The 12945-nt window shown below is 59.8% G+C and overlaps 1 protein-coding gene across 3 annotated transcripts in view; it reads right to left on the minus strand.

Moving 5' to 3' along the window:
* Positions 1 to 546: 546 nt before the first annotated feature.
* The window catches only part of OSGIN1 (oxidative stress induced growth inhibitor 1), a 31814-nt gene continuing 19415 nt past the window's right edge, over positions 547 to 12945 (minus strand). For 2 of the 3 annotated variants that reach the window (XM_035024701.1, XM_035024700.1), the window contains 5 exons: positions 7608 to 7712; positions 5851 to 5987; positions 4809 to 5000; positions 4458 to 4549; positions 547 to 1840 (listed from right to left, as the gene is read on the minus strand). In XM_035024701.1, coding sequence (XP_034880592.1) covers positions 892 to 1840; positions 4458 to 4549; positions 4809 to 5000; positions 5851 to 5987; positions 7608 to 7674 — 1437 coding nt within the window. In that variant the 5' untranslated portion in view covers positions 7675 to 7712 and the 3' untranslated portion in view covers positions 547 to 891. Of the gene's footprint in view, positions 1841 to 4457; positions 4550 to 4808; positions 5001 to 5850; positions 5988 to 7607; positions 7713 to 11158; positions 11260 to 12945 lie in introns of those variants that run through there. The other variant, XM_035024702.1, reaches the window with a different exon arrangement.

The raw sequence follows: 12945 nt of genomic DNA on the forward strand, positions 1-12945 counted from the left end.
GGCCCGGGCTAGGCGCTGGGTCGCACTAATGGGGCCGGTGGGGGTGGGGGGGGTGTCCTTGCCTCCCGGAACCTAGATCCAAGGGAGCAGATACTGGAGGGATTCCACAGATACACGAACCATTAATACTGAACTGCCACGAAACTTGGGCCGCGAACAGGGGATTGCCCTGCTGGCTACAGAGGGGCTCGTGTCAGAGGAGGCCGCCTGGAGGAAGTGATCCTTAGGTTGAGAGAGTGGAAGGGCTGGGCAGGAGACCAGCCCCTGCAAAGGCCCTGTGGCAGGTGCAAGGAGGGGGAGCATGAGGGCCTGAAAAGAGAGAGCGTGGCTGGGAGGGAGCGTGGGAGAGGGGCAGGGACTAGGCTGGAGGGGTGGGCAGGGGCTGTGAAAGCCTCCCCAGCCTACCATTCCCCCCCCCCACTTTCCTAACACAGCTGTGCCCCTTCTTGCGGCACCATCCCACCTGCCACATGGCCCTGTGCTCCGCCCCCCTCCGCCCCAGGCACCCAGCCCCCTCCCCACCCACAGAATCCTCAGACACATGAGTGGAGGCAGGCACTGGGTTTAATTAGGACCTGATTCTGGAAGGAGCAGGGCCTGGAGTCCTCTTGGCTCAGTGCTCAGCTGGCCCGGGTGACCGCAATTCATACCAGCAACTTTCACCCCAAATCACAGCCCACCCTGGCCTGCAGCCTCTGTTCCCACTCTGGGCCCCAGCCCAGGCAGCCTGGGTTCCCCACTCCTCTTCATCAGAGAGGCCTGTTGCACGGGCTCACGGCCCCTCCTGTCTCCTGCCAGGAGAGGCCCCCTTCCCTCACTGGGGTGTCCAGCGGGGCTGTAGGAATCTCCCCTCCTCTTTAGGGCCTGGGTGCGAGGAGGCCAGGCCAGGTGCTAGGGCGGCTGCCGGGCCTCCTTCCTCAGCAGGGAGCTGGCCACCGCCAGGGCCCCACCCTGCACGAACCGCACAAAATTGTCCCCCACCAGCGGCCCCACAGCGTACAGACCCTCCTGGTGGGTGCTCTGGTAAGTGAAAGGGTCCACATCGATGGGGTTCCTTTTGGCGCTCAGGGGCTGCTCGGGGTCCATGGCCAGGTTCGCACCTGCCCCGGGGAGGAAGGAGAGGTCGGGGTGGGAGCCGATGAGCACCAGCACCAGGGCCACGCCGAAGACCTTCTGGAGGCCCTTGGGGTCCTGGAACACGGCCTGGCGGTCCTCCTTGAGGAGCAGCAACTGGTGCTCGGGGAGGCTGCGGTAGCCCTCGTAGGGGCTGGGCGACAGGATGGACTGCTCCCGCATCATCTGGTGCACCTTGTGGTACTCGGGGTACAGCATCTTGGGCAGCTGGTTGAAGACCAGGCCGGGGTCGTGCACGGGCCGGCGGAAGGCGTGGATCACGGGGATGCTGTAGTGGCGGGCGTAGAGGACCGCGTCGGCGGCCGACAGCCCCGCGCCCACGATGAGGACGGGGTCCGAGGCCGGGCTCACCGTGCCCGCCCGCGTGGCCGCCTCCAGGGCCGAGAGCTTGTAGTGGACGAAGGGCAGGGCCTCCCCGGGGATGCCCAGCCGGGCCGGGCTGTCCGACGTGCCCGTGGCCAGGACCACGTTGCGGGCGCACAGGGAGAAGGGCGGCCGGCTCTGGTCCTCGGTGGTCAGGAAGCCGCTCACCTGGAAGAGGGGGCCGGGGTGCCGGACCCCAGAGCCGCTGGACGCGGGCGTCCCCCACTCCACGGCCGTGACCACGGCGCCGGACACGAAGTTGTGGCCCAGGCCCTTCTTGGTCACGTAGTCCCTGTAGTAGTGAGCGATGTCCCCAGCCGTGGCCCGGCTGTTGCGAAGACCTCTGAAGGGAAGGAGGTCGGGGGAGGGGGGAGGGCGTCAGAGAGCAGACCGGGGTGTGGGGGTGATCAGGTGCGACAGGGGTGACCAGGCCGGCGGCAGCGGGCCCTGGGGCTGGACTGTGGCTCTGCCTCCCCCTGCCGTGGGACTCGGTTTACCCCTCGGAGCCTCCAGCTCCTCGTGTGTAAAATGGAGCTGATTCGGGGGCCTCCTCAGGGTGGGGGTGAGGGTGTGGTGGCCTGGGTTCAAATCCTGGCTCTGCTGCTGGGGAGCTATGTGCCTGAAACGCTCTGTGCCTCCGCTTCCTCATTTGTGCGACGGGGATGATGGCGGTGACGTAACTATTTCCTGTGCTTGTTGAGAGGATCAGACGGTGGTGATGTGAAATGGAACCTGCCAGGTAGTGAGTGGCAGGTGAGAGTCAGCCACCCGTCCTACCGCCCAGGACTAAATCCTAATCTATGGAAAGATGCTAGGATCCCATTCGTATCGAGTTCAGAAACAGGTAAAGCTGATGCATGGAGTTCGAGGTGAAGGAGTGGCTCCCCCGGGTGGGGGGCTGGGTGGGGGCGGCTGTGAGGAGGGCTCCTGGGGCCAGGGGATCTAGCTCTGATTCTGGGCAGCTGCGTGCAGGTGTGAGCTCTTTGGGACATCCCAGCCACCTGCATGCGCTGGAGCGGTGCGCTCTTCCATAGGCAGGCTGTATTTCAATAAAACACATTAATTTAAAAATAACCCATGCCGAGCACTTGGCAGAGTCCCCCGCACACACCGCGACGGCAGACTACTTTATTATCAGTGTCATTCCTCCTGCTTTCGCTTTCATTGCCACCCCTCCCAGGGCAATGACCGCAGGGCCCGTGTCGCCAGGGGGCTGAGCTACAGGCCTGGGCAAGCTCTTAGCTCCTCCCTCTACCCGTGTGACCTCAGTGGGTTATTTTCTCCCAACTGCGGACACGTGCTTAAGGAGGATCCTACATGGGGCGCCTGGGTGGCGCAGTTGGTTGAGGGTCTGACTCTTGGTTTTGGCTCAGGTTCTGACGTCAGGATCCTGAGATCGAGCCTCATGTGCTTGTCCCTCTCCCCACTCTGCTCCTCCCCCCTCTCGTGCTCTCTCTCTCTCAAATTATTATTATTATTTTTAAAGATTTTATTTATTTATTCATGAGAGACAGAGAGAGAGAGGCAGAGGGAGAAGCAGGCTCCCAAGGAGCAGGGAGCCCGATGTGGGACTCGATCCCAGGACCCTGGGAACATGACCTGAGCCGAAGGCAGACGCTTAACCATCTGAGCCACCCAGGCGCCCCTCTCTCTCTCAAATTAAAAAAGATGGAGGATCCTCCGTGACAGCCAGCAGGACCAACGGCAGCACCAACTCACACCGCATCCCCCAAGGCCACGCCACGCAGCCCAGCTCGTCAGTCTGCTTCTGGAACTGGAACTCTGCGGGCTGTGTCCGTGAGTTTGTCACTTCCCTTCTCTGAGTAAAAACCTTTCCAGAGAACGGTCCTAAGATGTTACATACAAGGTTCCTTCTAAGGGCGGCTTGGAAAGAAGCGAAGCGGGGGGGGGGGGGGGGCTCCGGGCCCGGGGGGGGGGGGGGGGGGGGGGGGGGCGCAGGGGGCGTGGCCCCGCGTCCAGGAACAGACCGCGGAGAGCTGCTCGATCGGGAGTATTATGCAGCCTTGTAAAAGGACGGTTGCAAACACTGTCTCCCCCACCTGAGGTCCTTATGCCATAATATTAAATTTACAAGTAGGATATAAAAGGGTATGTCCCCAATTAAAAGTGCGGTTCCTGTCTCTCTGCTAACACATCACTCCACCAGCCTGGATATCTTCCTACCAAATCCACAGGGACACACGGTCTTGATGAAACGGAGTTGCTGGGCGGGGACGACAGGCCCCTGTCATGGCCCCCGGGGGTTGGAGGGAGCAGGGTGTCACACAAGGCCAGCCACCACGCAAGTGGCAATCCCCTATGTGCCCCCCCAGAGCACTGGGCAGGGTTCCCCAGGACGAGCGGGGGCTGGAATTCATTTGGTCAGTGACTGAACTGTTCCCCGAGGCAGTCAGACAGGTGTCGTGTGGTCCTGATGGGGCAGGAAACAAGATGGGGAAACACCCCCAAATGGGAGAGCAACAGGTAGAGAGGCGTGGCGTTCGGCTGAGTTGTCTCCTTTTCTCTGTGTGGTTCTGTTTCTACTGCAAGAGCATTTTTTAAAAAGGAAGTGCATCCTATTAGCTGACCTTGGAGTAAAGAGATGATTCCAGGCCAGGCTTGAGTGGTGGGAAGGGCAGGAGGGAGGCCAGAGGCACAGGGCAGGGCCAGCTGCCATGCCCTCCTTAGAAGCTGGGATGCTCCCAGGGGCCATGTTGGGGGTGGGGGAAGGGGTGTTGTGCATCAGGTGGAAGGAGCACTGGCAGGGAGTCCTGGGGTGAGCCTAGCCCCCTGTGGCCCCGGGCAAGTCCTCTCCCCATCCAAGCCTCAGTTTCCCGTCCTGGAGTAAGAAGGGGGGCAGTTGGGGAGCCTCAGAGCCCCTATACCTTTGGTTCCTGGACTCAATGTGGGGGTGGGCCCCGGTCACCCCTGCCCCCCCGGGCTCTCCAGAGCGGCCTCACCTTCGCCTCCTGCACATCCACTCCTTCACCTGCAGGTCCGGGAGCCCCATCCACTGGCCTTGGCTAAGGGTCACCATGGAGCCTTCAATGGACTGTGTGTAAAAGGAGTCCTTTGGTCCCGGCCTCTCCGAGCCCCCAGACCGGTAGGGAGGAAGGGCATGGGAGGCCTTAGCTGGGGTGGGTGTAGAAAGGGTAGAGAGGGAGGGAGAGGAGGGGTTAGGAGAGCAGGAGGGGGAAGGAATAGGGAAAGGCCGGAAATGGAAGAGCCCTAACCCTCAGGAGGGAGTCTCTCCAAGACCTCGGGTAGATTCGGCCCAGAGCCCCTCTCATCCTCTCCCAGCCCCCACTCACATGCCAGGCTCCCCCAGGCAGGTTCCGGCCTAGGACCATGTGGGGGATGGCTCGCTCCTTCTGGTGCTTCCAGGTGAGAACGGACTCCATGTTTCCCCCAAAGTCTGTATCTGGGCGCAGGAGGGCATCAAAGAGCAGGGCCACAGGGCTTTGGCACCGGCCTTCGAGGCCTTCAGACAGGTAATCCAGGTCCTGGAGGTGGTGCATAGGTCAGAGGGGCACTGGAGGGGCCATCCAGAGGGGCACCCTAATATCAGGGCGGTCAGATAAGCTTGGAAAATGCTGCCTCACAGAGATAATGCACATCAACATCTTAAAGGCTCTGACAAGTCCCGCAGCTGAATTTACCTGTTTAATTTTGCCAGACCTGGTATCTCTCAGACTTACTGAAGTACGAACATTTTCTCTGAGGAACTAACATCCTGTAGAAGGCATTCTGAGAAATGCTGATCCAGACCAAATGCCAGCTTCCTTCCTCATCAGCCAACTTGGGGGCGGGGGAAGGAGCTAGGAGGACGGATGATGTTGCAAGTTGGGGGTGGGTGGACAATGGGTGGCCTTCTCGAAGGCAAGGGGCATGGATGGAGGATTGGTGAGCCCTCTTGGGCAGGGGGTAGTGAACCGAAGTATTCGGGCAGGATTTCTCGACTTTGGTACTGCTGACGTTTGGGCCGGCTCACACTTTGTGGGGGGCGCTGTCCCTTGCGCTGTAGGGGGTTAAGTGGCCTCCCTGGCCGCGACCCTGTGAGCCTGGACCGCCCCAGCTCTAGCTGTGACAACTGATGTTGTCTCCAGATATTGCCAAGTGTGCCCGGGAGAGCAGGTTTAGACCCACCGGTCTCGGGGACGTGGGACAAGCAGGTGCGGTATCGGCAGGTCTCAAAAGGCAGCCCTGGTTCCTCTCTCACAATTTCCTGGCCTGACTGTGCGGCCACTCCCGTTCCTCGTTGGGTCTTGCGTCTAACAAACGCGTCTTCTTCTTTTTGCCCTGCTTCCCCAGGGTGGCTGTGTCCCCTGCGCCGTGCCCAGAGCTCTGGCCCACCTGGTCCAGGACGGAGACCCCCGGGGCCTCAGTGAGTTTTCTCTGCAGCAGCGGGTGTGGGTGGGCGACGTCCGGTTTCACGTAGGGGGTGTAGCCCGACAGCAGGTAGGACAGGCAGATGCCCGAGGGACCATTGCCTGGGGAGAGAGGGTGGGGTCAGAGGGCAGGGCCCAATAGGTGCAGCAGACCACCAGCTCCGAGGGCTTTGGTCGTGACCTGGCTGGTTCACTGATTTGCTCTTTATTCATTAAAATACAACAGTAAGGGGCGCCTGGGTGGCTCAGTCGGTTAAGCGACTGCCTTCGGCTCAGGTCATGATCCTGGAGTCCCGGGATCGAGTCCCGCATCGGGCTCCCTGCTCGGCAGGGGGTCTGCTTCTCCCTCTGACTCTCCCCCTTTCATGCTCTCTATCACTCTCTCTCTCTCAATAAATTAATAAAAATCTTAAAAAAAAAATACAACAGTAAGTCCTTAGCACGCGCCAGGCGCTGTGCCTAATCATAGGAACTAAGGAACGACTGCTGAGAGCCTACTGGGTGCTACTTTATTTTATTATTTTTTTAAGATTTTATTTATTTATTTGAGAGAGAATGAGAGACAGAGAGCATGAGAGGGGGGAGGGTCAGAGGGAGAAGCGGACTCCCCGCCGAGCAGGGAGCCCGATGCGGGACTCGATCCCGGGACTCCAGGATCACGACCAGAGCCGAAGGCAGTCGCCTAACCGACTGAGCCACACCGGGTGCTACTTTAACAACAGCGAGGTACACGTGATAAGCACAGGTGTTTACGGAGTGCCTATTATGCTTCAAGGGATTTTAATAACAACACAGTAAGACGTGGCACATGCTCCTGCTGGGCCAGGCCCCACGTGAAGCCCTGACGTGCATTAGACCACTGTACCCTCCCGATAACGTTAGTGAGGTGCAGGCTACCATTTTCCCCCTTTCATACTTGAGGAAGCTGGGGCTCAGAGAGGTTAAGTAACTTGCTTGTGGTCACACAGCAACACGACAGATGCTAAGATCACTAAGAACTCGTCCTGTCCTCCCAGAGCTATGTGAGTGCTCAGAGAAGAAAGATCTTACAGGATAGATACCTGTGCTCTGGGGGGCGAGCTTGGCGGGGGGGTAAGGAGGGGTGCAAAGCCCCCTGTGGGGCCTCCAGTCCCCAAGCCCGAATGAGTCACACTGCTCATCTGCGGTACTTCTTGGGCATTGACCCTCGTGACGTTACTTCTCTTATCTGAGTCTCCCCGCCCCCTGCCTTCTTATCTTGTGCTGTGCAGAATATTACCCATGTGTGGAGTCCCCTTAGGCCAAACCATATGCCATCACTGACGTTCAGCGGTTTCTGATTTACAGAAATGGCCACTGCATAGGGGAGGGGCTGTCTGTCCCCTGTTTTGCAGACCCAAGGACAGGAACCACATGCTTCAGCGGTGTCCCCCTCACGTGGGCCCCTAGCGGAGTGCCAGGCACAGGGTAAGCACAGGGACCGTTGCAGGCTTAGGACCAGGCCCCCCTCGCCCTCGCTGGGCGGCCTCAGTGGACCGTTCTGCTCTGGCTTCGTGGGTTCCTGGATGGAGCACAGGGAATGACATTTTATAAACCACAAGGCACAGCACCAGGCCCGTCCTGAATGCTCAGTGGCCAGTTTTAAAGACAACTTTTGTAGAGAAAGGCCTGGCCTGGGCCCGCCTGGCTCCTGGCCTTCCACCCCAGGGGCTCAGTGCGGCCCCTCCCCCTGGACACACTCACCGATGATGACGACCGGGAGGGGCTCCACGCTGCTGGCGCCGAGGTGGTCCTTCCTCCAGTTGCTCATGGCTGTGGCTGGTGGGGGGCTCGCGGCTGGCAGCTGACCTGGGGGCAAGGGGTGGGAGGGCCATGAGCCTGGGGTGTCAGGCACTCCCTTCCCAGCTACGGGGTATCGTCCGGTGGCCCTTAGGGTCAAGTCCAAGGTCCTTGCTGAGGCTTATCGGGATGCCACTCCCCTGTTCCTTCTCTCCTCCTCACACCTGTTCCATTCCAAACAAACCGCCTCCCCTCCCACCCCACGAGGCAGGGTCCCCTCCTCCAGCCCTGAGCCTCACCCCACTCTCCCCATCCTCTGCCGCACGTGGGGGCAAGCCCCGCCTAGCCCTTTCATGACCGCTGCAAGGTGCTTCCTAACTGGTGACCACGGGCCCGTTCCTGGACCTCTCTGGGTCAGGTTCCTCATCTATAAAATGGGAATAATAGTCTCTACCCCATCGGGCTGGGGGACACAGGGAGGTAATGGCCATGAAACACTGGCCGGGGCAAATGTGTCACTGGGCAAGGACTGGAGCCCATTGCCTGTTCCAGGGGCTCAGTTGGAACAGGTGGACTTGAAACTTTGGAAGACAGAGGTTTGGGGAAAATGCCTGTAAGCTTGCTTGTCTCTGGGACACCAGCGCCCCCTGCTGGCCACAGGCCCACATCGCATCACTCGTAGGGACCTACACCCAGTTCTTGGGGCTGCAGGTGCCGGCGGAGGGTCCAGACCCACCTGCTCTGCATCCCCCAAACCCAGCTAACGGGGCCTCCGACCTCACCCACTGCCCACACCCCGCCGTCCCGAGCGCCACAGGGCAACATCCCCATGAGCGTGTGAGGAGCACGTGGCCCTTAGCACGGACCTAGCTCCTCACGCTGCCCCACGCAGAAAGCACTGTGAGTTATGATCCCACTTCACACACGCATCATCTGGAGCCCAGAGGGGGCGCACAGCTGCTCGGTGTCACGAAGGTGGCTTTGAAACTGGTGCCGAGGCTTTTCCTGCATGCTACTGGCCTGCCCCAGGGAGACCCGGGGCTCAGGCCAGGGTCACACACACGTGTAAGGAGTGAGTGAGCGATTTAAAAAAAAAAAAAAAAAAGTGAGCGAGCGGTCACGTGTCCCAGAAAAGCGAGGGATGGGGGCCCAGGAGAAGGTAGAAATCTGGATTTTGATGTGCATTCTCTGCTTTGGAAAAGTGGGTAACTAATTCACACTTATAGGAAAAAATCTTGACCAGTGACCAAACATGACGGAGGCCAGAACATGACCTCTGATGCGTGCAGAGCGACAGAAACACCAGCATCTGCCCCCAGGCAGGTCCCGAGCAGGTGGACAAGGAACAGCACCACCCTTTCCCCGCCCCCCGCCACCGAAGGGCCCGTGAGAAGACCCGGTGTTGCTCTCCCAGGGATGACGACAGACCTTCTCCCCGCACCTTACAGTGTGTGAGGGGCTCGCATCTAAGTGACAGCCCTGGGTCCGGCAACCCTGGGACGTGAGCCGTGTCACCGCTGCTGGTAGGTGAGGAAAGGGAGGCTCAGAGGCGAAGGACCCATGGCGGGAAGTGTCACGTCAGGTAGCATGTCAGGGACTCCCTCATGCTGGGAACAGCCCTCCCTGCCTCGGCTGGGTCCCGGGGGCCCAGGGCAACAGTCTCCTCCTCCTGTGTGGGTGAGCCCCGGGGCCCCAAAAGATCAAAGGTGGCACTGGGGACTGCGCCGCCTTCTCCACAGCGGGTTCCCTGCAGGGGTGGCGCTGCCTGCCCGGGGACAGGATTTGGGAGTGCACCAGCATTAACACTACCAGCAGCAAAAATGGTAACGTTCGTGCATGGCTGTGCAGAGCTGAGTAGGTGCCAAGCGTGTCCTGAACACTTTATACCCATTAACTCATGTCATCCTTATTTAACTGCACACTCTTCCACTCACTCCCATATTACAGATAGGGCAGCTGAGGTCATTGAGCCGGGCTCCAGAGTGCCGAGTGACAGGGCGTGACAGCTTCTGCCAAAGGCCGTTTGCAGCCAGGCCGAGAGTGCAGCATGCCCAGCTGTCCTTGCTCACCCTCTGCTCTGTCCCCACTGCAGACGGGGAGGGAGGCCACGGGCCCACGTTCCCAGTGGGGAGGGAGCAGTTTCTCTCTCCCCGCGGGGCACTGGGGGAGCTGCATTTCCCCCAGCACGCTCTCCTGGAACCTCCAAACAGCCCCAGGGCCCCACCCCTCCTCTCTACTATCCCCAGGAAGAACAGCAATGGGGACCCATGCGATGTCCTTGCTGAGAGCTCCCTATGCCTTACAACTTTAATTCTCATGGCAACCCACTTCCCTGATGTGAAGACTGAGGCTCAGGGAGGTGAGGCCATGCCCCCAAGGTCTGAGTCCACCTGGACTCCCCATGGCCCCCCAAAATGAGCATGCCCACTCTGGGCCATGCCCTTCACCTCTCTTCTCCCTTTGCTGGTCCCCCCACTCCCCAGTGCGAGAGGCACCCCTAGGAGCCCTTGCTTCGCCTCTTATCCTGCTTCCCAGGAGGTGGAGGAACCCATTTACCATCAGGGCTTTTGGGCTCCAAGTTCAGTGCTCTCTCCCAGAAGCTTCTAGATGCCACATACATGAGGTCACCACCCCGAGGTCATTTCCTGTGCAGCGTCCCGAGGTCCCCGAGCAGCTGAGAGCCCTCATTACCTTGGAACAATGCACCCACTGCCAACGGACAGTGGACGGTCTCAAACTATTTTCATTTTCATTTATGCGTTTTAGTTATGTGGTGTTAGAATGGCCAGCTTTTAATGTTAGCTTTTTGTTCAAGTTCCTCCTGGCTGAAGACAGCAAGTGCCAAGCGCAAACAGCTCCTGGGAGAGACTGTCATTCCCAGAAGCAACTAAGCATAGAAGAAATGGGAATGTTGGCAGCATTAAACGACAGGATTCCTTGAAGTTTGTAGCACCCTTCCTTCTAGGGTTACTAGAGCTTAAAAGTGCTCTGAGCCTCCAGGACACCCGAATGGCTGCATTTACTGGGCCCCGCTGGTGGGCCCTTTGCCCACTTGACTTTGAGACCCCCCCCACCTCGGAGAGCGTGCTCATCCCTGCGGGGGAGGGAGAGACGCGGGGGGGAGGGAGGGCGTCTCGCCCAGGAACGTCCCAGACGATGCCCCCGGGCGCCAGTCCTGCGGGCCGTACCGTCAGAAGGTGGGCGAGGCCCCTGCGCGGAAAAGAGCGTGGGGACGGGGTGCCAAGAAAGGGACAGGAGGCTGAGGCTGCGGAGGGTGAGAGGGTCCGTGCACACGAGTGGAGGCTGCCCGCAGCCTCGGGGCCCACCGGGTGCGCCCCCTCCCCCCGGAGCCTCTCCCCAGCCCCGAGCCCAGCACCCCGCGCTCAGCCCGAGGGGACGAGCGGAGCGCCCGGCCGGCGGCCACACCTCCCTTTCCCGCCCGGCGCGGGGCACGTGGCCGGGGCGGCGGGGGGGGCGTCCGGCCGGGCCCCCCCGGCCCCGCTCAGGCCACTCACCGGACCGGCGCGCGCCGCGACGGCCGCTGTCGGGGCCGCTGTCGGAGCCCCCGCGGGGCGGGCGGCCGTCTCCCGCGGGCACGGAGGAGGCTGTGCGCGGCGCGGAGGCCGGGGTATTTCACGGGCCGGGAGGAGGCGGGCGGGGGCGGGGCCGGGAAAAGCACTTTCATAAGCGTGAGTCAGCAGGGGCCCCTGGATGAATGAACTTGCACGAGACCCAGGGCCTTAAGGGGGCCCCGCCGCGGGGGGGGGGGGGGGGGGGGGGCCAGGCGACTCCCCCTCTCCGGGTCGGTAAGCAGAGGACCCAAGGGCCCCCCCGACCCAGCCAACCCGGCCTTTTCTCCTAGGGAGGTGGCCCTTGAAGGGGCGAAAGGCACCCTGGTTGCACTCGGTGTCGCCCCCTTCTCCGCTCCTACTCGTCCCACCCACTATAAAGCCCTCGGGCATCAGCCTCTGGCTCTGCCACTTCCTGGGCAAGCTGCCTCAGTTTTCCCATCTGAAAAATGGGGCCAACAAGCAGGCTGTCCCTCGCGGGGTGGGTGTGGTGGTTAGGTGCTGCCATTCTTGGCTCCCACGCCTGAAACGTGAAGCCGGCTCCCCGGTTCCTGTCTTCCTTTCTCGGTTACTTCTTCTCTGCACACCTCACATTTTGCTGATCCTTACTTATTATTTCATTGTCTCTCTCCCCAGACCAGGATGTGGGTTCTGCGTGGGCAGGGAAGTGTTTCCGTGTCTGCTTTACCACGAATCTAGAATGGTGCTCAGCACATAGTAGGTGCTCAGGAAGGAAGGGGTAGAGTTGGAACGGTATTTAGCCCTTGGGGCTCAGTGCACATCAGCTGTGATTTCCAGCACTGATGCGATGGTTAACCTCGTCATCCTTTCCTGTCTGGGGACTTCCCTGTAGTTGGGGGGCCTGTGGGAGGCAAGGAAGGCACTCACCTTGCACACAAGGCTTAAGGGGGTACCCAAAACACTCGGTGATGAAGACAATCATGTTTTAGTGCAAAATTTTTTTGAAAATCCGAATTAGGGGCCTGGTTGGTTCAGTATGGGGAGCGTGTGAGTCTTGATCTTGGGGCTGTGAGTTCGAGCCCTGTGTTGGGTGTAGAGATTACTTAGAAATAAATAAATAAGCTTTTCTAAAAAGTCAAAAGTAATGCAAAAAGTGGAGATTAAATATTAAAATATTAAATTTTCAGAACCAAACAGGATCTGTAACAGTGCCGTGCTGAGCCATATTGGAGCCTGATGCATGAGGAAAACTCAGAATACTCATGCTGTCTTTATTTAAAACTTTGCTCTTTTCTTCATCCCGGATTTCTGGCATTACTCTTGATTTTTAAAAATATCACAGGAACACAACACTGTGGGTCTTGATTATGGAATGCTTCGGTGCCCCTTATAGTTTGTGTGGTCTCTCTCCTGGGTCTGGTGGCCACGGGGGATGGGGCTGAAATGTGCACAGCACAAAATATGCACAGGGAAGTGGGAGGGGGGACGAGACGGGGAGGGCAGGGGCTCTTTTAGGCACAGGCTTTGGCATCCCACCAAGGAAAGATACCTCTGAGGATGCAGAGTTCTGCTGGGACCAGCAGAGAGAGAGAGACAGACAGAGACAGAGTGAGGGGAGAGCTGAGGTGGGCAGGGGGAGAGAGGTGAGCTGGCTGGCGCTGGGAAGGGCTGGAGGCTGGGGGTGGGGGAACCGAGGGATTGGGGGGCAGCATAGAGAGTAGGGCTTAGAAGGGAGACCCTGGGCTTAGGGAGGAGATTAGGGGACACGAGCC

The sequence above is a fragment of the Mirounga leonina genome, unplaced genomic scaffold, assembly GCF_011800145.1.
Source record: "Mirounga leonina isolate KUSES-001 unplaced genomic scaffold, KU_Mleo_1.0 Mir_180, whole genome shotgun sequence".
Classification (NCBI taxonomy): Eukaryota; Metazoa; Chordata; class Mammalia; order Carnivora; family Phocidae; genus Mirounga; species Mirounga leonina.